The sequence below is a fragment of the Centroberyx affinis genome, unplaced genomic scaffold, assembly GCF_046629955.1.
Source record: "Centroberyx affinis isolate AG114_WGS23_722 - 3 ecotype Tasmania unplaced genomic scaffold, CSIRO-AGI_Caff_v1 ptg001689l_1, whole genome shotgun sequence".
Classification (NCBI taxonomy): Eukaryota; Metazoa; Chordata; class Actinopteri; order Beryciformes; family Berycidae; genus Centroberyx; species Centroberyx affinis.
Window position 1 is genome coordinate 60718 of NW_027280107.1, and position 25117 is coordinate 85834.

Genomic DNA, 25117 nt, shown 5'->3' on the forward strand with positions numbered 1-25117 from the left:
GTGAACCATCAAGATCAGTCAAGGACCACAATGGAAATAAGTTTTCAAAACTTTATTGTGTTGTCATTGATAAGTGCATTATCTTTTTTTTTGTTACTGAGTCAAATACAATAAACTAAATTAAATACTAATAATACAGTATCTAAATATACAAAAACACTTGTAAAATGAAGTGAAATTTTCATACCCAGAAAACATTTGATATTTGTTTAACATTTGGGTGCATGTGTAAAAGTGTGTTTTTGAAAATATCATGCACTTTTGTAACTAACCTTTTTGTATTGGCACAAACTTACATGGTGTGTTTGCAATTTATGATAGCCTACCTAAAGATCACTCATTGAGAACTGGATGTCATATACGTAAAGGACTGCTGTCATGGAGGGGACAGTGTGGCTGAATATTTACTGGTGATACAACTGAAGGTCCCAACAACTTTTCCCTCTCACTGTATAGGATAATGGGGGTAACCTAGGAATAAATACAAAACATATAAAATACGTGGGTGCCACATAAACACCACATTGGGCAACATATCTGATATTGCGATTGGCATATACAGTATATACACACACCATCTGATTGTTCGTTGTTCAGTTACAACTCCATGCAAAAATGTCAGAAGTAGGGATGAATGCAGAAAGCATTAATACTAAACAAGCTGGAGAGAAGAAGAATCCATGTCGCAATTGGAAGCTGTTAAAGGATAATTCCTGTTATTTCCATGTGATGTTCAGATGGTTCTTTGGCCTGTAAACAGTCTGGGGTCAAGGTAAAACACACAGGGGGTCACAGGGACAAATGTTATTTTTGGTCAGATCAATTTAAAGAAATGTCAATACGTTATTTTATATTAATTGATGATAATTTGAAAAATGTCATCACTTTTGCCCCCATGACTCCCACTCGCTTAGCATTAGCTGCGGCTAATTTTGCAGATGTAATGTTCTTAGACTACTCTAAGGCCAAAGAACCATCTGAACATCACATGAAAATCACTTTAATTATCCTTTAAATGGCTCTCTGGTCCCAATGATAACTTGGCAATTAAGTCCCTAGACAGGCAGACAGGATGACGTCAGTGCTGTCTGGCTCGCGCCGAGCCGTGCGGCGGGGGGGGTGGAGGCGCGCAGGGACGCGAGCAAAGGAAAGAGGAAAAAAAAAGTCAACCTCAGCGCGCTGGCGGTGCGGGGTCACGAACTATGACCTTTAACAGAAGAAAACCAAAACAAATATTTTATAAAATAGCAGAGAACTATAAATCTGTGATCCCCAAATCCCGGAGGTAAGTCTTCATCCCAGATTGAAAACGATAGAAAGCTCATTGAGATACTGGATGATAAAACAGCACAGCTAATCTGCCTGGCTAGTTAGCTAGCCGTACACAGCTTCCCTCCAGCCCGACTGTGGCGGATAGGGAGCCGGGGATGGATGTGAACCACGGGGCGTTTGCAGCCACCATCTGTATCATTCTGGTTATAGTGATGTGTTTGACAAACTGCAAACTATCAGTTGTAAATGTGTGTCACCGTTATCGACTTAACTTGAACTGACACCTGCATGCTAGAAGGAAGAATCCAGAGGGGCAGACGGCACAGATTCTGCTCTTGCTGCAACCCTCCTTGCGTTCACTTGCATTAGCCACACCAGCTAACATGAGCAAGCTAGTTGGTGCAGATGAACTCGACCCTTTTACCTTTGCCATCCCGGGGACAGGAGTGGGTTGAAAGATTGAATGTGGCAACACGTAGAAATATGACTTTATTCATAAAAACTGCATTTTTACATTTACTACCAGTGCATCAGCATGTACCCGCTAGATTGATAAGAAAAATACTATAATACATTTAATGAAGGTTCGCCACTGTTATTGGCTGGTTGCCAGATTCTCCATTTTGTTTTGATGTGTTTGGAAGGAAGTGTTGATGGACATTCTGTTTGACCAATCAGCAAACGAATCCAAGGAGCATGTTCCTCCTTTCTGTCAACGAGGCTGTAGACCCAATGCAGGGATGTATATCACTTTTCACTGATCCTATGTTTTATAAATTTGCATTCTTTATTACGATCTCAAGTCAAGAGAGAGAGGCTATCACATATCATTATGAGCAATGGGGGATAATAATAGAATATAGCACCTGCCATGGAAGATGATCAACTGTTTGGTGGTTACCACTCACAATTTACACATAAGTTTTCAATTACCTGTGTAGTTACTTTAAAAATGGAGGGGAGATGTCCATGGTCCAGATATTTATAATGCAACAGTTTTTGGATTGCATTCAGTTTGTACTGAGACTTCAGTGGACACTAGGTAGAACTTACGGTTCCTGAGAAATAAAACGTAACTTTTCATTTCAATTTCATAGTGTAGCCTATCGTCTGTGATCTACCAGCACCAACATTATATTCAGGAAGCGCTCAGGCCTCACTATTGGCCAGTTCCTTTCTGACAGTGTGCGACACTGAGGCTGATAAATGTCTTTGGCATTCCTCCAAACAGACCTCACTAATGACCTTACATCATCACGCCGACCAACCTGAATCTGCTTTCTCAGCAGAAAGTGGCCTCTGAGCAGATAGCAGAGGTGAGTGTGTAGAGAGAGAAAGAGAGTTTGGAGATGTGCAGTCGGGTGGAGGAGTGGGCATGCATTCATTCATACTAGCTGCGTGGCCGGTGGATACTGTTGTTTTTGTTGCCATAGAGACATAGGCCACTTTGAGCTTCAGTAGAGAGTTCTCGCTGAGGTTACCGCACCACTCCCTTGGCCTATCTAGTGTAGCTGTCCTGTAGACTGGTCTTATCTATGTTTATGTGAATGTGTCTGTTTTTGTAGTGGAAAAGGCTATGATTTTCCCATAGACACAAGACACAAGATGGTCAAAATGTAGTTTGCATATGTTTAAGCATGTTGAAATGTGTTGCAAATTGTAGGTGTCAACCTCTCCTTCAGATTCAATGATGAGTGGTTCTCCGCAGCGCTTTCAGGTCATCTCCACTGAGCCTGCTACAACACCACAGCGAATACAGGTAATTGTTGTACACTGAACATTACTTGGCTTCAGAAAAAGCGGCACTACTGCCACCTGTTGATATTGTCCTCTTATAGCACCCCAGCAATAATAATAAACAAGTTGAGTATGCATGCAGATTGGTGGAAGTTGATGTTACAACATGTGGCTTAGATCTCCCATCTTCACTCTCCATCTCCATCCCCTTCTTTATTTTTTCTTCACACCTTTGGTGCCTCTGTATTTCTATCCCTCTCTCTCCCATCTCTTCCACCCTTAGATTGTAACTGACCAGCAGACAGGTCAGAAGATCCAGATAGTGACAGCGATGAACCCGTCCAGTGCTCCCAAGCAGCAGTTCATCCTGACCACGGCTGATGGCTCAGGGACGGGCAAGGTGATCCTGGCCTCCCCAGACAGCAACAACACTAAGCAGCTCATCTTTACCGCTGCAGACAGCCTGATGCCGGGAAGGATACAGGTACAGATTGCTCCATAATATCACCCCAAAGCTCAGTACATAGTGTTATGATATTATAGGCATTATCCTGGTATAACACAGTGTGCCTACTCTGGGTTTCCTTATTTTATAGCTGCGGTGTTGCTGTAATTATGTTCAAACAACATAATAACCATGATACCACCATTGTATTAAGGTGAGACACAAGATTAGTGGCCAGTGTTTGACTGTACTTTGTTTTTCAGATTGTCACAGATCCTGTGTCAATGGAGCGGTTGCTAGGACAGTCAGGGGATTTGAACCGATCGCAGCCAGTGGAGTACTGTGTGGTGTGTGGAGACAAGGCTTCAGGTACCCAGGTCTACATTTGCATACCTGGACATGCAATGCCTTTGTATGCATCTTGACTGATGCAGCTGGATACTAAAGTATTTACATAGTATTTAGACAGTATGATGCACTAAACACACACACATGCAGTGACTCACACACTTTGACTGGTTTTCTCTGTGTTCAGGTCGTCACTATGGAGCGGTCAGTTGTGAAGGATGTAAAGGCTTCTTCAAGAGGAGCGTAAGGAAGAGCCTGACCTACAGCTGCCGCAGTAAACAGGACTGCGTCATCAATAAACACCACCGCAATCGCTGCCAGTTCTGTCGACTGAGGAAATGCCTTGAGATGGGGATGAAGACTGACTGTGAGTTTGCATCCAATTTGCAACCAAGCGCTAATATCCATAGAAAGCACAGTTGCACTCAAAAGCAAGTCAGGTTAGCGTATATAGGCTAGTGTAGCAGTAGTGACTAGGGAGTAGTGAGTGGGGAAACCATCCGTCAACCAAAGGACCCAGGTTCAAGCCCCTTGTGTCGGCAACAACACGCTGAAGTGTCTTTGAGCAAGGCAATGCATTTCTACCAGCACCAGGCATGCTGTTCTGTAGCTGAACCTGCACTCTGGCCTTCCTATCATTATTATTATTATGATGATCATGATCAGGATAATGATTATGATTCTGATGATTATTATTATAAAGTCAGTCAAATTAGAAAATAAATTCATAGGTGCTGTTTTGTGTGTCCTCAGCTGTGCAGAGTGAGAGGAAGCCCATCGATCTGCTGCCCAGAGAGAAGCACGCCAACTGTGCTGCCTCCACCCAAAAGATCTACATTCGCAAGGACCTCAACAGTCCGCTCATCGCCACGCCAACCTTCATCTCCGACACAGAGACAGATGGCTCCAGGTTAGTGGCGTTCTGGCATATAGACAAACCTCAGAGCTGGGTTCTGTTTTTTGTCTGGTTTATTGTTTTTTTCGAGGGACCCTCAAAATGCCTTAATACTACTATTTGTTATCAGTCCAGCCTGTTGTTGATGGATGCTCTGTGTCATGTGCAGGTCCAGCCTGCTGGACCAGGGGATGCTGGTTAACATCCAGCAGCCCGTCATCCAGACCGATGGAACTTTGCTGCTGGCCACTGACTCAAAGGTACAGCTGCTACTGCCATCAGGTTTAAACTTCTGCCTGCTCTGCTCCTCTCTGTCGCCTTCCCCTCCTTCTGGTAGGAGCATGATTTATCAGCAAAAAATGGTGCAAGGACTTGATGTTCTTGCATTTAGTGGCTGCTTTGTATTAGAGGCCCAGGAAACCAAGTGGTCTGTAAAAAAGCAATAGGGCAGATTTCGTTTTAGAAATGTATTAGAATCAGTCCTATTTTTTAAGAAGCGTTTGTCTTGCTTTTCCAGTGCAGGCTGCTTTATTTTTTCTATTATGTTCCAATGCAGGCCACTCTATTTTGTCTATTTTGTTTCTGTATTTGATCTTGTTTTTGTATTGCTTTAGTTGAGATCAAGGCAAGCGGCCTATAATCTCTCCTAATGATGGATAATAAAGTGCAAGGTTACATATGTCCTCTTCAGATGGAGTCGGGGCAGGGGGACTTGGGGACACTAGCCAATGTGGTGACATCACTGGCAAACCTGAGTGACTCACTAAACGAGAATCTAAACAACGGTGATACCTCAGACAGCCAGCAGGAGGAGCAATCTGCCAGTGAGATAACACGGTCAGTCTGTAGTGAAATTAGGAGGTGGGAGTGAGTTTATAAAAGGTATCAGCTCCGTTTTTAGTTTTAGTACAATAGTATTTAGTATTTGAAATGGAACTGACTTTTAAGCAGGCCTAATATTACATATTAACTAATAATAACAATAATTATTACACAGAGCAATAAGTAATAAAATGTTGCAGATGAGTTAATTGAATGTGATTAATGTGTGTATACTTGTGTGTTGCGCACAGTGCCTTTGACACCCTGGCCAAAGTCCTGAACCCACCAGAAGCAGGGCTGGGACAGTGCCTGGCAGATAAGTCCCAGTGCATCAGTGGAGCGACCATCCAGCTGATTGGTCGAGACCAGGAGACCCCCATCATCGAGGTGGAGGGGCCACTGCTCACAGACAGCCACGTCAGCTTTAAGGTTGGTGGGCGGCTAGTCAAGTCATAGAACTGCCAAAATAAAGGAAACACTTGAGTAATATTGTTAATTAATAATTGTGTATTGAAAAAAAATATATATAAAAACAAACAAAAACCATTACCTACCACAAATATTTTTTTTTTACCGGCCAATAGAAATAATGTACATATTTCTCAGATTTATGTTACCCTACCCATTGTCAATGCACTTTCATGTATAGAATCAGGTACTGTGTAAAACATTCAGTGAAGAGATAAGATCAGCTTTAACTGTCACTGAGTTATACGATGGATCTTTTTTTCTTTGTCTTGGACTTAATTTTCTTCTTTTTGGTGGCCTCAAACCTGCTATGTGTCACCACATGGGCATAACGTTAAGTTTCAACAAACGTTAGGCTATTTAGCAATCCAGGAAGGATGCTACCACTTTGTGTGTAGTCAGCGTAACAGACAGCCAATCAGTTTGATACAGAGCCACTGTTTTGCTTTGATTTGATTGCCTCATGCTCAGAGAGAGTGTACAGTGGCCTTTAGGGAAAGTTTGAGAACAGGCAAAGAGCAAAGACTGTATATAACTGAGGTATTAAAATGTTATTGTCTCAGAAAGTTACTGACCAATGTGGCAGGTGATGATTATTGATTTATCTGCCAAAGACAAATTTTACTACTATTTGGTGCTTGGCGGGTGTTAATTTCAGACTTTGGCGGGACACCATTGACAGGAGCCTCAGTGATGAATACTTCTCAACTTGCTGATGTTTCACAAGGAAAAGTGACTAAGGTAATGTTGACATGGATTTATGAGGGAAAGACATCATCAGCTGGTGCAACTGTGGTCAGAAGGGCAACTGTGGTCAGAAGGGCAACTGTGGTCAGAAGGGCATACTCCTCGACTGTGAAAAACAGACAAACAACTCTGAGTCAGTTGGCTCCAACTGTCAATCCAAGTTGTGAGCCAACAGCTTCATCATGAACTTCAGAGAGAGACTCTGTAGTTGGATTGTGGTGTAGAACCCCTTATTACACCTAAAAATGCACTTTTGAGAGTGAAGTGGTGCAGAGAAAACAGGAAGTGGTCATATCCTCAGATGAGTCATCCTTCATCCTGTTCTCGACAAGTGGATGAGTACATGTGTGCTGCACACCCAAAGAAGTGCGAGGACGGGAGTGCCTGTTTACTACAGCCAGTGGTGTGGGGTGCTTTTCCCTGGCATGTTTCAGGTCCACTGAACAAGACGCCAACCATGGCCATACCAGTTGCTAGATTCTGCAGTGGCACCTGAGATAGCATTTGAACTATCATCAGAACACAAAATGATGGAATTTCTTATAGAAGAGCGATGCTGTATCCCTCTAGTAGAGTTCCAGACACTTCTATGTTAAAGCATATTAAGTTCTGGTGGCTTGCTGTGTCCCAGCGCAATTAAAACACTTTATGTTGGTGTTTCCTTTATTTTGGCAGTCATCTGTAGCTAGTCATTCATCAAATAATGTTTTAGGATTTTTTTCCCTTAATATATCCTTCCCTTTGTCCTTTCTCTCTCTCCTTGCCTCTTTCCTCTAGCTGACCATGCCCAGCCCAATGCCTGAGTATCTGAATGTACACTATATCTGTGAGTCAGCGTCCCGCCTCCTCTTCCTCTCCATGCACTGGGCACGCTCCATCCCCGCCTTCTCAGCTCTTGGGTAAGAACGCTTTTGGCACAAGGACACTTAAATCACACCCTTCCTTAGTCAATAACACTGCAAGCTTCTCTGTGCGTGTGTAACTTTGTAAGCAGTACAAGAATGGAGCGCATAATCATCTATTTATGGATCCACACTTCTGTCTTCCTCTCTGTCTGTCTGTCTCTCTCTTTCTCAGTCAGGAGGCAAACACCAGTTTGGTGCGAGCTTGCTGGAATGAGTTGTTCACTCTGGGCCTGGCTCAGTGCGCTCATGTGATGAACCTGTCAACCATCCTAGCTGCCATCATCAACCACCTTCAGAGCAGCATCCAGGACGGTATGGCCCGCAGACCTCGTCATCACTTCACAGTATGACACACATGCATAAGTAGGGGTGATTACATGTGATTTTTGACTATTCTTGTTAGCATAACCAGCTATTATAGTATGGATTAGTCTCCTTCCATTCATTAGTTTGTTTGTCCATCACATGTGATATCTCAGACACCACAGATCGAATTTTGCTGTAACTTGGGGAAATTATACATCTCACCACTACATTCCAGCATACTCAAAATTACGCTAATTGGCCTAATGGGGGCACTACAGTTAAAAGGCAAAACAATGTGACATATTTGTCACTGATTGACAGTGATGGGGGACTGCATCTTTTGTTGGGGGCCACATGTTTACTGTTGCCTAGTTCTAAGTAATTTTCCTGGTCAAGTAAAGGTTAAATAACCAAATGATTAATTCATACACTAAACTGGGCATTCTCTTCCATCTCAGACAAGATTTCAGGGGAGAGAGTGAAGCAGGTGATGGAGCATATCTGGAAGTTGCAGGAGTTCTGTAACAGCATGACGAGGGTGGAGACAGACACCTACGAATACGCCTACCTCAAGGCCATAGTGTTGTTCAGCCCAGGTGAGTCTGTTCAGAAGAGCGTCTGAGCTTATGTGTTTTTAATCAAGTTAATGTTGGATATTAGAGCTGTTATAAATCAAGTGAAAGGAATTCCATGGAAGAGTGAAAGTGCTTTGAATGAAAGACTATGACAAATGACAAGACTATGACATGACTATGACATTTCAGGGAATGACTTGTGTGTGTTTCACTCACCAGACCACCCAGGCCTGGACAGCTGCAGCCAGATTGAGAAGTTCCAGGAGAAAGCCCTGATGGAGCTGCAGGACTATGTGCAGAAGACCTATCCAGATGACACCTACAGGTACATGCATATCTACCAGGCGACCAAATACCACAGTCCCCCCCCCTCTATTTTCAGCTGTGAACCATAGCAAATCACAGGTGATCATTGTGCATCAAGATAACATAGGTGGTTTCAATCTGTTTGGTTCCCCAGGCTGACCCGTATCCTGACGCGTCTCCCGGCCCTTCGCCTCATGAATTCAAGCATCACAGAGGAGCTCTTCTTCACTGGCTTGATAGGTAACGTCTCTATAGACAGCATCATTCCCTACATCCTCAAGATGGAGACGGCTGAGTATAACAGCCAGGACTCTGACCCTACAGAGTGACACCCCATCACTCCTGCACCTAGAAGAACTGTCTGACTGTAAGTCGGTCTACTCCATACACTCTCTTTGTCCCTCAAAGGGTTAACTGTTGAGCCCCAGTCCATAATCCTGCAGCGGCCCCTGGTTTTATAATGATGCATGGTGCAAAGTCATTCAGGAATCCCTAGTAGATTAAGATCATCTGGCATTAGAAAGCCAGGATGACACTTGGAATGTTTTCTGGAGGAGATACAAAGTAGTAATCTTGAGTGTCATGGCGTTGAACTTAATGAAAGAGGAGTTCCCCTGCAGCTGGTGCTCGTCTCCCTTTCTGTCTTTATAGCACTTCAAGCAAATTCCTTATATGTGAACTTTACCTTTTGGCCTAAGCCTTTCAAGTTGTTTTAGTCTTATCTAAGCCTTACCGTGCTCTCATGTTGATCACATATATCATTTAACACTAGCTTTTGTTGCTAATATCAGATAGGTGTATTAACAAGCACAGTCCTTACTCTGAAAGTCAAGTAAACAGAAATCTTACATGTGGGGCTGGAATTTCACCAATTTGAAAAGTCTCATTTTAAGACTAAAAGACCTTTTGGTACTGACTGTAAAATGAACTCTGAAGCTGTAAAGTGTCTGTTAGTGTTGGTATTATTTGCCAACATTGGTATAGTATAGACTGGTATGTTGAATTACTATGGAATGACATAGTTGTTGACAAATTGAGAATTTGGGCTTTAACAAAGGCTAAGGAAGGCTTTCCTGAATGTTATACAACAGTGAATTGAAACATTGAACTTTTATGTAATGCTTTTTTATTTATCGATTTTGAAATTGACACAATCTCCTAAGGTGGAAGACGTCAATGTACAGTTACTTGCATAACGATTCTTTCTTTACTCATAAATAACAGTTGAAGAGATAACTTATAAATCAGGTACAAGAACTAACTCAGTTTAATGGCAACAAACCTCGATCCTTAATCTGTAATGTATTCAAATGGACTAGCTCTCTTTAGTACTGAGCCACCACACAGTGCATTCATAGCTCATTACAACATGACCATATTTGATTTCTATTTCATTTAGTTTCAGTATTTAAATTTGAATCAGTCTCACAAATTCAGTTAAGCTAAATTGGCCAGTTAAACTGACCAAATCCCTCTTAATGGAATGGTCATGTTTTTTTTTTGTTGTTTTTTTAATTTAATAGTATCTCAGAGATTTTATGTAGTTGGATACGATTAGGTACAATTATTTCTGGATTAGGAGATGCACATTTGTACTATTGTTATGTCGCAAATGTTGCCTGTGCAATCACCACATCACTTTTCCCTTTATGACAATCAATTGTATGCTGTTTTTCTCCAGTTTCGTTCAGTAGTGTCAGTTTCGTATCAGCCTCGTTTTTCTCAATCTGCGTTTTGTATGTGTATTTATAGCATTTTTTTTCCTCTAAGGAATCAGATGAGCTTCAAGGTTTGGGTTCAGAAATGTTACTTATGTGTAGCTATGCTACCGTTTTTGTACGCATAATGTGTTGCCATTTGTACTTTGTTAAATGCACATCAGCTTTTGTGGCGCTCCACTGCATTCATGCTGACTAAAACTCTGTGTTACATATGTTTTTAAAAACTTTAAATTTAATTTGTTGTGAACAAATTTGCTTGTCGCATACTAAGTGTACTTAAAGTACTTTTGGGCAGGTTTCCCAGATAAAAAAAAAAAAAAGAAAAGATATTTCCTGGGAAACTAGCCTCAAGTGTATCAATGTCTTGAAGACCACATGGAAATATGCATAGGCCTACCTACACATATTATGGTTCAGCAGCAGCATCCACAGCAACATGAATGATAATAGGGATGTAAAGAAGTCAACAATGATTATGTTCTTGTGAATTAAATGTCAATTGTAATATCTGGGTTTAAAACCCATAAAGACTGTTTGTAAAGGAACTTGTGTGAATTGACCTTTGTACATGTAATTTCATCAAAATGAGTGCATGTTGTTTTTAAGCGGGGTTTTATAATCTTGTCACTGTCTGCCCTAATAAGGAGCATTATTATTATTTTTATAGTGCATTGCAGTGCATGAAGTTGCTTAAATGTATTTTATTAAATGCTGTATGAAAAATGTTGATTTAAATGTTGTGGCTTTAAAATATTAACCATGAGCAGCTGCCATATTAGAGGATATTAGACCTGAAAGAGCATTTTTTTTTTTTTTTTCAGCTTTGTGGATTGAGTATCCTATGGTTAAAGTTTTATAAATGTACTTGTTTGCTCATAAAATGTATTTCTTCAAACATTGTGATTGAAAGATAACTCGGACAACATTCATGTTTTGGTCAAGTTTGTCACAAATCTACATTTTCTACCTCACACCAATGAAAATATAAAAAAAATAATGTATTTCACTCTGAGCTCCTGTATCAGCATTCCATTCTCTGAGGCCACAGGTGATGAAACAAATAAACAATTATTCATGCAGGAAGACGTGACTAAGTCTGTTAATGCTGAAGACGTGTAATCTGAAGACTGTGATTGGATATTAAGTTATTATTATACTGGCATGTGAGCTGAGCTGAGCTGCCCAGACAAGACTTAATTAGTATTTTGGTTCATGACCCTTAAAATGAAGTGATGTCTTCTCACAACCCTGTCACTTCTCAGGTTGAGGCCTAGAGCCTGAAAACTATTCAGTATTTCACAAAAAAAAAGCAAAAATTAGAGGAAAATCAGAAAAAAAAAATAGACATAATGAATTTGTGTCGTAGAAATATGTTTTTTTCCTTTCCCATTAATCATCTCGCAACCCCCCAAAATGATCTTCCGACCGCTTGGGGGGTCCCGACCCTCAGGTTGAGATGCAGCATGGACCGCTTGAACGCAAAAAAACCCCAAAAAACAACAACAAAAAACTACAAGTACCAGGCTGCTAGGTTGACAACGACTTCAAACGTCATCAACACGGGCCTCTCGTTGTCACGGGCTGTGCGTCCAGGCACAGGCAGATTTCAGATGATATCGTGTAAATAAAGACTGTAAAAATGCCTATGAAAGGAAGGTTTCCGATCAGAAGAACCCTGGAATATCTCCAGAAAGGCGACATCATCTTTAAAAACAGAGTGAGGGTCATGACGGTGAATTACAACACGCATGGAGACCTCAGCGACGGAGCAAGGTCAGCGACGGTTTAGCTAACGGCAGCTAACGATGTAGTGGAGGATAAACCATGGAAGTATTATATAGATATAATATGTAGATAAACCCACCAACACTCAAGTCTGCCTACTTTAATGTACATAATAGATATCCACCTTTTTAGGCTAATATAAAGTTACATGAGGTCGTTCTAGTGTGCATTACTGTCAGTAAGTAGTATCATACGGAAGCTCATTGAGGACATGTATCAAATTTATTTACTGTACGCCGTTTTCCCATGATAACGAGGTAATTTTCTTGTTTCCTCGCGATATCGATATATTCATGTCATTATCTCGAGATAACACAGTCTTTTTTCCCTGAGATAATGAGAACATTCTCATAGATTTACTATCCTAGATAAAGTCAGGCAAATGGGCATATTAAACCGTGACGATAACCATTCCTAATTTGTGCACCTCTCCCTGATCTTTGCAGAAAGTTTGTATTCTTCAATATTCCTCAAATCCAGTACAAAAACCCATGGGTTCAACTAGTAATGTTCAAGAACATGACGCCTTCACCGTTCCTGAAGTTCTACCTGGGTGCGTAGCCCCGTCCTGCTGTTTGGCCTGTGTTGGATTAGATCATGCTTTAGTGGGGTCTACTGGGCTCATCTCTTCTCTCTTTTACTCTCCCTTTCTCTCTTGCAGATGAAGGGGAGCAGGTGCTCGTGGATGTGGAAGGGAAGGACCACAAACAAATTGCACAGCATGTTAAGAAGATTCTAGGCAAGACAGAGTAAGACAACCTCATTTACTGATAACTGTGTGTGACCTTATGTCTGAGATGGCTGTTGCAAGATCCATCTGTGTGAATGATTATGAATGGCCTTAGGCATGTCATCATGAAAGGAACTGAAAGTGTTATCTTTAATTCAGATATACAAGTTGAAGAATCCCATGTTAGCTGATCACACTAAAGTAATGGCAACCTCGCCAGTGCATTGGACATTTTCATCTCTAGTTCACATTTTGTATACTTACTGGATGAACTGTTAATTTCTTTGTTGTTGTTTCTATCCCCTTCTGCTCACAGAGACATGTTACAGGCAGAGGCTTTAACCAAGATGGAAGCCTCCAACCCTGCCAACTTTGGTCCAAAGAAGTACTGTGTGAAGGAGTGTATCTGTGAGGTGGAGGGCCAGGTGCCGTGTCCTGGCACCACGCCGCTGCCCAAAGAGATGACTGGCAAATACCGCACCCAGATGGCCGCTTCACAGGACTGAGAGGCTGTCGAGAAGAGCAGACCGTGGCTGATTCAATGGACTATATTATGACAGTCTGACATTATGCGTTTGATTTTGTACATTCTGGCACATCGCCTTCTGTTATTTGTAAATAGTGTTAACTAAATGGTCCCCATAATGCTACATGAAGGGCCTCCTGGACTGAGACCATTCAGACCCCCCAAGCCATCCTAAAGACCACTAAACTAGCAGCAGATGATGTTGATGTTTGGGCTTTTAGTAACTGAGGGCTAGGTTTGGATAAAATAACATCAAACTATGTTTTTGCACCTTGTCTGGCCTGGTGCAGAATCCTTGATTTGAGTCAAGGTGTGATGTCTTTGATACAATGTAAATGTTCTACTGAATATTGCAGTTGCAACATTCAAATAAAAAAAAAGGTTTTTTAACTTATGTGGCTATAGTAACTAGCTTGCTGTTTCGCTCCATACTAACACTAGGGAAATTTAAATTGTAAATAATAGCAACCAGAATATTCTAATCATTATCAACTTCAGATCAGTGTTTTGTGTAGTTTATATATACACACACACAAACAAATAGGTTAATCAAATTGGTAAACTCAGTGAGAAATACAATCACACATTTTACTGTAGACAATGTTCTTTTTATTAGTGCTGAGATGGAATCTTCTAATGCTGATAAATTGCCTGATGAAGGTCTGAGTGTCCAAAACATGTTTTAATTTTGCAATAAAATTAGTTTTTAATGCAGAGAAGGTTGCACCTAATCGCTTCCCGGCGTAACGAAGTGAACTGCTAACATATTAAAAAGCTACTCAAGTTATTCACATTTGCCACAATACATCATTTAGAGTTTGAGTTGTTTTGCTTAAACGTTCTGCTGACAACATAGATTAGTGGTGTGTGATCAACAGCCAACACTAAATACTGCCTGGTCTATGGAGAGAAATAGGGACGTTCTGAATGAAAGAAAGCACTATTGCATTCAGATTCATATAAAGACTTAGCAGCACTGTGAGTGATAATACTTGCTGGTACTGTATTGATTTAGTGTTAATATATTTCTAAATTTTGCTGTGACCTAAGAGGTTGGTGGATCAAGTTAAAAGATGGGGATTATTTTTGTATATACTACAGTGAATTCTTGTCTTATTTACTGTCTTCATGTTGCCTATAATGTGCTGAGTGACCTGGTTAAATCAGCTTTACAACAGTACTGTAAATGGACTTATTAGTTGAAACTATTGAATGGATAGCATGCTTTACATTCGGGTCAAGACTAGGCAGATCGCATCGAAAAAGAGTAGTGTGTTCAGAGGTCACAGCCTTTATCAGTATGTCCACATTTGTAAAAACCAAGAATGAAGGAAGACAAGCCTGGCCACAGGCTCCATAGAAAGACCAGCATCAAATAGCATTTCACAGAGATACCATGAACACATGAATCATGCAACCTTACTCAAAGCTAGGCTAACGCATTTATCCTGTGCTTAGTTGGATCAATAAAAATAGAGCACAACCTGTAGGATTTTGAAAACATTTTGGTTCACTTGGCTCACTGTGGCATTTACCGTGCACTTTATCTTGAATAGAGGTCCAACATGCAACCAGGCCAAGGCCACCCATGACAGAGGAGACACAAACATAATGATACATGAACCAAACCCGTTGGTGATGATTTCAACTAAAACATGCATTAGGCCAGAGAGTGAAACCTATGGGTTAACAAGTGTAAAAATGGCGACAACTTTCACTGACAGAAATTAACAGCTGTTAGACCAAACTGTTACTAATGAACACACTTCACGACTTATGAGTTATTGTTATAATTATGCAATCCTGTCATGGATTTTGCATTGTAGATGGTGTACCTTTAACTAGGTGTATGATTAAAGATAAAAAAATTTCCTTGTGATCTCTCCATCATAAAGATCCTGTCTGTGTGTCTGACGGTGACATAACCAGGAGCAACGGCAAGACCTGTTCCTGTGTACACTGTGCCTTGTGCTTTTCCCATACAAATCTATTAAAACAAAGGGTCACTGGCTCTTTACCAACACTTGCAAGTGGTGTGAGTGACTGAATTAGTAATTTAAGTATGTGATAAAATATTATGTAACATGATGAATTTCATGGCCAGTATCCTCAAAGTGCTAGGCTACCCAACCATGGAGCATATACCAACAGTATGTAAGGATAATTCAATTTGTTTCTCATTTAATTACCGGATGGTTATTTGGCCTGAGAATAGTTAATGGCCCAATTTTAACTGTCATGCATGGTTTGGTTCTTTGGTTCTAGTCACATGAACAGCAGCAAAACTTTAGTAAACACTAATAAATTGTTGTAGGTGCAAATAGCAAGATGTCTCTAATATTGGTGAAATGAACTTAATTTAGCACAAAACAAAGCACTGCTGTTGATTTAAGATTATTTGAGCTGGGATTTTGAAACTTCAGTTGCCACAACTCGATCCCATTTGTTTGGTCTTACTCATGGATACATTTTGCCATTTTTATAGCAATTGAAAGAGCCAAAGCATGCATTCCAATTTCACCAAGACCACAGACTACACTCAACTCAAAGAATCATCTGACAGGCCCATGAAAATAAAAAAGAAATCATCTTTTAGGTTACATTCTTCCCTTATCTTCGTTTGCCCCATAGACTGGTTTGCACTGATAAAACAGGGTTAACAGCATCAGTAGAAGCAACAGTTGCCAACATGCCCTCTACGAATGAAATGTTACTTGCAGTGCTAGCAAATGAAGGGAGTCACTTCAGACTAGTGATATCGAGTACATACTTGGTTTTAGGACTAGCCTAATCTTTCTGCAGTGCAGCTGACCTCACCAAACCAAAATCATTGGGCTCATTAGTCATGTACAGTGAGCTAGCCTTGTAGAGCTGGATGGACAACCTTGTAAGTAGCAGGTGATCAGGGGGATTATTAGGGGAAGGTGTCAGTGTGTTTTTTTCTTCTGTTCCTGCAGGGTGTGCTGTAGCTCTCTCAGGTTCTCTGACAGCAGCTCCACCTCATCCAGACGGCCGCTGAGCTTGGCGTCAAAGATGTAGGCCCTAATGTTGTCAATCTGCTGCAGCAGCAGTTCCTCCTCTATCATGTCAACATCAGGCAAAGCCTCATCATCATCCGCCCCATCGAAGGGGTTGGTCGAGACTCCTGGGGAATTCCCAGAGGCCTCCATGAAAGGGTTGCCTGCGTCACTATCGTCCTCCTCCTCAAAAGGGTTGCTAGGTACGGTCCCAGCCTGCTCTTCCTCCTCGCCATCCTCTTCCTCCTCAAAGGGGTTGTACTCCTTCTTCCCATTGGTCACCTCTTTGTGCTCCTTCTGGATCTCCTCAAAGAAGGGATTGGACGGATCCTCCTCAATTGGGGTAGTCTCCTCTTCGTCAAAGGGGTTAAGGGAGGCGCTGTTCTGTCCTTCACTACCAGGGGGGGTTACATGCCCCCCTAAGCTCCTCAACCTGGGGGGCGACTCTTCCTGGCCTGTAAGAGCAGGGAAAGCCCTTAAAGATGGCGGGCTCCTCTCGGCTTTAGGGGTCAGGTCCTCTGCTGCCTCATCTTCCTCTTCCTGAAAACCCGCTGCCTGGCTGAAATCCAGAGAGCTCTCCCAGGTGAAGGAAGGCTGGCTGGAGCCTAAAGCTGGAGCCCTTTGTTCCCTCTCCTCCCTTTCCCGGGCCTCCAGGCGATGGAGCTCCTCCTGCTGCAAGCTCTCCTCCTCAGCCAGCTTCTGAGAGAGAGCGATGGCCAGGCTGGTCTGCTGCTGGTCGTACTCGTCCTGTAGTTGACTCAAGTTCTCCTCCAGCATGGCCACCTCGTCCGCCCGCTGGGCTTCCCGTGCCTGACGTAGGAATGACTGGATGTTGTTTATCTGCTGCAGCAGGGGGTCTTCCAGTTCGCTGCGTGTGTGGCGGGAGTCTGAGGAGGGCAGCCAACCACCAGCTTTGGTCATGCGGGGCGCTCTAGGGGCCTGGGGCAGCTCTCCATTGGTACTGGCAGCTGGACGGTTCTTCTCAGACTCCTGCCTCCTCTTCAGGGCCTCCTGTGAAGCCTGTTGAGCAGGGGAGAATACAAAGTGTACACATTTGGTAACTTGTTTGGTCAATGAACAGTAAACAGAACAGTATGTGTACACCTTCTTACCAGTCGCTCTTGCTGGAGTCTCTTCTCTTGTTCCTGTTTCCGCTTTTCTTTCAGCTCCTCATACTTCTCCTTGGTGGGTAAAGACATCAGACCTAACAGCTTCTCCTAACAGAGGGAGGACAACAGGCAGAAAGGGTGAATTGAGGGAGAGGAAGAATTGAGGGAGAGAGGGATATTGGAAATTATTAATGATAGACAGACACAATTAGATGGATTTGTCTTTTTTGGTTGATATAAGACACCGTCATTGGTTTTTCCACCTCATTCAGATGCTGAGCATTATCTGAATCAGGTCTCACCTGGACAAAGAGTGTGGCTGTGTAGCGGACCATCCTCTGTAGCTGGAGGGTCTTCGGATGCGGTGGTGGATCGTCTTTCGCTCCCAGCGTTAAAATCCTCTTACTGACAAGAATAAGCAGAACTCAATTGATCTCTGTAAAAACGTTATGACAAATATGACAAAAGAATACTGTTCAAACTTGAAACAGTTGGTCACGCCCGGCATCTACCTTAGTGCATCGATTAGTTCGTAGTATTTCTGTACTTCCAATCTCAGTCCACCAGCAGTGTCAAGATTGTATGTGATTTCTCCGGCACTATGAAAGAGTAGAGCCATGACAGTAATCAATAAAACACTCCCACATCAAAGAATATCTCTCTAATATCATTAATGGTTATTCAATTCTGACTGCTAATTAATGGGGCTTACTTGAGAGATTCAGCCATTCGGATATACTCTGGAGCCTTCTCATCCACCTTGTCCATGCACAGCCTCAGCCTCTGACAGGAAGACGACATATGAGCCAGTGAATGGCAGGAAACCACAACAGAAAAAGATCAAATGACAGGAAGGATACAACAGTGTAAACTCAAGAAGACTTGATTTAATTTTGGAATGAAAACACTGAGTAAGAAAGAACTGTGCCACTATGGGGAACAGAAGGATAGGCAGACTGTAAACAATGTAATGGCCCTTTTCAGTTCTGACAGGTGATGGTTTCAGTTACCAACCTCGTAAAGTTTGACTATGTCAGGCATGTGGTCTTTCTCCTCCAACTTCTGCTGCCTCTTCAGCAGTGTGTCCATGCAGTGGTGACAGCAGCGAATCTTTTCGTCGTCCTTCTCCTCCAGCATGGAGGTTACGCTGCTCAGGCTGCTGATGCTGCCTCTCCTGGAGCCCATCCCGCTGCTGGCAGCCCCTGCTGGGGGGGACTGGGACTGGCCGGGGCTCCCAGGTACACACAGGGCCTCCCGTGTCCCACTAGTTAGCTTATCTGGGAACAGCCAGAGACAAAAGGCGAACATTTCACATAATGTTTGGATTAATATGACAGAAAGTTTACTTGACCTGGACCAGACTTTTGATGATTTCCTGTATTTTGCTATGGTTTTGTTCATACTCACAAGCCAAAGGCAAGGGGACAAATTCCATGCACTTCCTACACATGATGGATCCACAGAGACGGCAGTGGTGCCGCCTGTTCCGAATGTTGAACTTGTTCCCACAGTCAGGACAGAACGGGACATCTGAGTCACTCACCCATGACACGACAGATTTTTCTATGGCTATAAAAGGGGATAAACGTTCATTTATTTGTAATATCAAATTAATAATATTTACATATATTAAAAGAATCTGAATTTCAATTAAAACGTGGACAAACCTCTGATTTTGGCGGCATCGGAGTTGGTCCTGTCAAAAGACGTCAGCTGAAAAGACAGTTTTCATGGTGAATGAGTTGCCACTGTTAAGCTTGTCTTAAGTCTAATTTCCATAGCAGTAGAAAGAAAATCATAGTTTAAATGAGTTGTGATTAGCTGTTACAACTACACCTTTTCTAGTCTGATGATGAGCTTGTTGACCTCAATGACATAGTGATCTATCCTGGCTGCCCGGTGTTTTTTGAAAAAGTCCAGGTGACTTCTGGTTGCTCCTACAAAGACAAAGAGAAACATAACCATCAGTCTAATTCATTGGAGAGATGCACTTGGCTGCTAAATGCCCCCCCTAAATATTTATATATTTTCACAAATTTTACAGTCTAGCTTTCCAGTCTCACCCAGCTCCTGAGGCTCCCACATGTATGGGTCAACTCCGCCGTAGTAGAAAGACTCATAACTGCCAGTATCAGGTCTGTCTTCTCCATCCCTCTTCAGCAGCTTGTCTTTGGCCTTCTTAGCCTTCTGAACCAAACCTGTGCACAAATTGGGAAAGAAAATTAACTCCAAGGTGGGAAAGAAGAAAGGATATGACATGTACCTACACACAGGAGCTGATGTAACTGTCCCTAGTGCTATTTCAGGTGGGCTCCTGTGGAGAAAACTGGCTTCAATGTTAGGAGAGAAGGTGAGAGTGGATATGCCAAGTTACACATGTTTCACTGAATTAGGCCCCGAACACCTCCAGAAGGCTCAACAATAAATTCTGGTAACCCAGATCCAAACCTCATCTAATCTGCTTTTAACACTAATCTGACCTGTACTCATCTACATTACGTTTCCCTGACACTTAACCTAGTCCACAACAACTCACCCAATAATTTCCGACCTCATCATCGATCTCAACAATAGGCTAATAGGCTAATTAGATGGCTGACCCCTCTGGCTTGAAACAACACAGCTCAGAAACCACTTTGTACAACTTTGTACCAACAATCAGAGGCTAATGGGATCGATGACCTCCTCGTTTGAAACTCTGAACTTGTTCCGTAGTTCAGAAACTGAATTGTGTCAGCAAACAGTAAGCTTATCTCTATATAAAACAATTACCTATACCAGGAGCTGAGGATGATGTATGACTACCCTATTCTACTGCCATTGCTATGCCATCATATGATTCATAAACTCCTGTCTGAGTCACTAGATGGATTTCCATACTTAGGACCCCAACTGGTGTGCTTTCTTTTCAGCCAGAGCCACTGGCAGCTCTTTTAGTCTGCTTCACAAGCTGGCTTTGTGGCCATAGCCCTGACAATGAATCCCTAGTAAACTGTGGCAGATGTGGCTATACCAATCTTCCACAGGTGATACGCTGGCTTTCCAGCCTCGCTGTTCAGCCTCAGCTGCTAGCTCAGTGTATTTAAGCTTCTCTCTTTCATTTGTCTTTTCTACTGCTTCTTCCAATGGAACAGCAAACTCTATAATGCAAACAGTCAACTGAGTTCTGGACCAGGTCGAGCTGGTGCTGACAATCTCTGGTGGGACTATAAATTGTTTGCCTATGTCTGTAGGCTAGGCTTTCCCAATGCCTAGCCTGCTCTAGTTCTCTAACTCGTGCCTACATAAGTAGCACATGCAGGCACAATAATAATAATTTCTTGTTCACCTTCACATACAAAGCCAATGCGATGCATAGGGTTCTCTTTCTCTCTCTCTCTCTTTGGGTAAAGGATTAATTGCTGTTCATTTTGCCGCTGACAAGGACTTCAAACCTTGACTATGCCGCCAAGTGCATTAACCTTGCATCCTGACAGGATATGTCTAAGCAATGCTGTTTCACAAAAACATGTGAGGTCCTTACCTCACCACTGGTTGAGGTTTTGGGGTGATGACAGCACATCATATTTTGCTCCGGTAATGAATATTCCACCATATTTCAAAGCTCTTTCCAGCTAAGCTTGTTCCTCTCCACATTTCATCCTTTTCTCCATTTCATTCATTGCCCCTGCTTAGCTTAACATATTTGGTCCTTCACCTTCCTCTTTTCTAAGGTTGTTGCTTTGTTCTATGTAGGGTTGTCAAAAGTATCGATTCTTCGCTAAGTATCGATACTTCGATAAGTATCGCTACTAAAAAATTTGAAATGGATACAATACTCATTTGCAACAGTATCGATACCAGCAGCGCTTTCTCTTAATGAAAAATCAAACATATTATTTCTCCGCCTCCACTAGCCACATACACACACACACACACACTGCACCGCTGCCCACAGCCCCTCCTCTCACTAGTAGCAGTCAGCTGGGTTGTTGCCTCAGTCAGCACATAATGCCACAGAGTGGTGCCGACGATAACAAGTCAAACTTGGCGAAGCACCTTAAGGACCGACACGCCAGTCGAGAGGTTAGCGAAAGATCCCGTTTCAACATCACTGAAGCATAAAACATTTATCATAAACGTTAATGTACCCTCCACATCATCCGTTTTAGTATAGCTAGCAAACCAAACGTTAGCTACAGAGCTAGCTAACGTTATCAAGTAGGTTTGCCAGATGCCCGGTTTTCGACCGGACTGTCCGGTTTTCAGATGCATTGTCCGGGCCCGGTCAGAAGGCGCGACCGACGTTGAAATATAGCCCTGCTGATTTTTCCTGCTCATTGGTGAGTATCTGTTGTTTCAACAAGCTAAACGTGTTCTGATAGGCTGATGACTAGAGCAGGGGTAATCTGCTGTGTAAGTGCAAAGTTTTGAATGAGTTTTATCAGGCCTACGTTATGGAGAAGCGTGCGTCTGTCTGTCTGTCCGTCCATCTGTCTGGCTTGCACCGGGATTTCCCCCTCCGTTGTCGGATATTAAGGGACTAGTTTGGGTCTCTGTGTCTGTGTTTTTTGCTTAGTTGCTTGCATGTTAAAATTATATTTTAACATGAAAACAATAATTAAAAAAAAAAGATTGAAAATTCATTTTTCCCCCGTGGTATCGAAAATGGTATCGCATATCGATATTTTCCTGGGTATTGTATTTAAGTTAGAAATTCTAGTATCGTGACAAACCCAGTTCTATGCAGGTTTGCCTGTGCTAAGATCAATGCCTCCAAGACTTCCCCATAGCGACTCCAAGACTGTTGCACTTGCACTACAGTGTCCCTATGTTTAAATATCGATTGTGCTCTGGGAGCTTACTTGAGTTTTTAGTAAGGAGGTCTGTACTCACAAAGATGCTCAGGGCTCAAAACTTTCTCAAGACATTTATTAATGGCATCGGGGAGCCTAAATACTGATGCTTCAGAGAGTAGCCTTCTTCAGTGTGCTGGGGTCTACTTGAGTTCTTGCAACTTTACTTTTGTACATTTGAATTCCTCGGTTAGGATAAATAGAAGAAGTACTGCAGGGACTCCTTTCTAATACAGTGCGAAGACAGCGTGGGACTCCTAGCCGTTTCATAACATACAAGTTAATCATTCCCTCAATCATATACATTGTCAAAGGCCATGTCAGCCTATTCAAACAATACAGCACTGATTGCAGCTATATGTCTGTGCAGCAACCAGTGAACCTAATTTGCTTGTGGTTGTAATTGTTCTCGTTATATAAGAGGAACAGATGCTGGTGGAACATGATGAGCATCAAATGACACCGACTGTGAACAGAGTCTATGAGTGGGCGAGACTCACTTTTGAGCTGTCCTCTAACATGGCGGTCATCCCCAGAGTGCTCCTCTTCATAGTGGTCTTGGAGTTGATAGAATGACTGCAGGTCCTTCAGGCACAGAGGGCAAAGAAAGCCCTCCTTCACTTCCCCTGTGCCCTCAAAGGGGGGTGGGTAGCTAGAGGCCATGACAGGTGAGGCTGTGGAGTAGGACTGGAGAGAAAAGATGCAAGGTGGCAGGATCCCACTTCATTCCACATGGCACTGGGTGTGCAAGCCACCCCATGTCAGCTCCATCGCACCTGAGAAAAGCCTGGTGATTAGCACAAAAAACAAAGCAGAAGTGAAGATTTAGACGAAACACATTCCTAACGAATCTTTAATGGGGGATGAACATTTTGACTAGCTTGTCCCAAAATCCAACCCATATTGGAACATGTACTCCATTTGGATATGAATTTCAAACACTTCTGGTCATTTATGCCTACCTAAATATGCATAATTGAACACAAAGCTAGAATGCTTCATTTTTATCAGTTTAAAACACACACAATGGCACGGGACAGTTTGCTAAATACTTGAGGACAACTGAACATTTTCTAAAAACCTTCTCTAAAAATACTATTCAGTAGGCTTCCAGTAGCATTGATCCAATTGTTTCTGCTATGAATGGTAGATTATATGACAGACATACTGAATTACAGAAGATGTTGCTAAACTACAAGATATTCTGAATCCCCGGGCATTGAATGTAAGTAAATGTAAAATATATTCGGTTTATTACACCATATATAGTGTCACATATTACGTAATGTTGCTTTAATCTATGAGTAATAAGGCGGGCTCATATGCACACACCCTCTGGTCCGGTTCATGAAAGTTGCATGTTAGAAACTGAGCTGTGGAGTTGCATAAACCATGCAAATTCAACATTTCACTCTAACTGTAGCCGTCAGCAAATCGTGGCATCACTATGGCGACTTATACACGTTTTCTTGAATCACATGAAAATGAAATCAGACTTAAGCATTGCATGTAAAGCGAGCTATGTAAAAGTTCAGTTCAACATAAGCACAACATAAGCACAATTTACTGGGGCAGCTGTCCACATAACCGGGGAAATAAACTAGATAGCTAACGTTAGATGATTATTGTACTGGTATTTACTATAGCTACAAGCGACCAAAGTTCATTATATGGTGAAATGTACATATTAACTATCCATTTGCTATCCAATTATGTTGCTAACTTACCGTTACACTGAACAGACACAACGTAGCTAGAACGCTAGCTGCAAGGCTCGCTAGCTTTGGTTATCGTTTCTGCAATCTTGTAGCTTAAAATCACGGAAATAAATATAACTTCGCAGACAAAAACAAATATCTGAGAACCAATCAACGCGAGGGATCATCTATACTTACAAATTTAGTCAACAATAACTGTGTTGTTGACAGTTTGGATTCTCTTGACAGGTCGAAATACCCAGCTGCAGCACAGCAGCCCTGCCTAGTCAGGTGATTAGCATACAGTCGGTATGGCACGGGAGAAGGGACAAATGGCACGAAACAACTGACGCGAGAGGGATAAAATGTTATGTAGCCCCCAGCAGTTATATCAACAATTTAGCACCTTAAGTTTCATGGTTTTTTGTTGTTGTTGTTGTTGTTGTTGCTGTTGTTGTGTTAGTGTCGTCCTCGTGTAGTATGTACTGTATGTAGGTTAATCGCTGCTTGAAATAATGCCAGCCAAGTGATGACGTTTTGTATAGTAGCCTACAATTTGTTTGCACTGTAATGTGTAAATATGAGTGAATATGAAAATAATAAATATGAGAATTGTAAATATGAGTCATTTGTGCCGGTGTTATGCCGAATACTGCATGCCTGCCGGGAAAGGCATGCACCTCGCGGAAGCCGCTGTCCCAGTCGAATTACACAGGTCTGCATTTCTACCTGCCGGGAAATGCATCCCCCTCCTATCTCAGGCCAGGTGAGGGTCACCTGCATGAAATTCACTCTGTCAACCAAAAATAGCCCAAAACTGATTGCTGTAAAAATGATTTGATTTGATTCTAGGGTCACCAGAATCAAAGTT

The 25117-nt window shown here is 42.2% G+C and overlaps 3 protein-coding genes across 4 annotated transcripts; 2 read left to right on the forward strand and 1 right to left on the reverse strand.

Moving 5' to 3' along the window:
* The first annotated feature begins 1158 nt into the window (after nt 1-1158).
* nr2c2 (nuclear receptor subfamily 2, group C, member 2) lies at nt 1159-11599 on the forward strand. 2 transcript variants are annotated; one of them, XM_071528558.1, is made up of 14 exons: nt 1159-1285; nt 2936-3031; nt 3293-3493; nt 3718-3823; nt 3990-4169; nt 4556-4712; nt 4867-4957; nt 5389-5534; nt 5771-5948; nt 7512-7633; nt 7812-7951; nt 8404-8541; nt 8740-8845; nt 8981-11599. In XM_071528558.1, exons 2-14 carry the CDS (start codon nt 2960-2962, stop codon nt 9153-9155), a joined length of 1812 nt encoding a protein of 603 aa, XP_071384659.1. In that variant the 5' UTR covers nt 1159-1285; nt 2936-2959; the 3' UTR covers nt 9156-11599. The 2 variants fall into 2 exon arrangements, with proteins under 2 accessions (XP_071384659.1, XP_071384660.1); XM_071528559.1 differs by having other exon boundaries at nt 2981-3031.
* Nucleotides 11600-12109: 510 nt separating this feature from the next.
* On the forward strand, nt 12110-13968 carry mrps25 (mitochondrial ribosomal protein S25). Its single transcript, XM_071528563.1, has 4 exons — nt 12110-12320; nt 12779-12885; nt 12994-13081; nt 13379-13968. Exons 1-4 carry the CDS (start codon nt 12187-12189, stop codon nt 13566-13568), a joined length of 519 nt encoding a protein of 172 aa, XP_071384664.1. The 5' UTR covers nt 12110-12186; the 3' UTR covers nt 13569-13968.
* Nucleotides 13969-15770: 1802 nt separating this feature from the next.
* On the reverse strand, nt 15771-24548 carry LOC139651589 (rabenosyn-5). The gene is made up of 12 exons (XM_071528562.1): nt 24445-24548; nt 23050-23336; nt 19778-19912; nt 19551-19651; nt 19382-19427; nt 19122-19283; nt 18729-18991; nt 18427-18497; nt 18227-18313; nt 18017-18119; nt 17718-17822; nt 15771-17625 (listed from the first exon to the last, which is right to left on the reverse strand). The coding sequence occupies exons 2-12, from the start codon at nt 23210-23212 to the stop codon at nt 16516-16518; spliced, it is 2346 nt and encodes a 781-aa protein (XP_071384663.1). The 5' UTR covers nt 23213-23336; nt 24445-24548; the 3' UTR covers nt 15771-16515.
* Nucleotides 24549-25117: the final 569 nt, after the last annotated feature.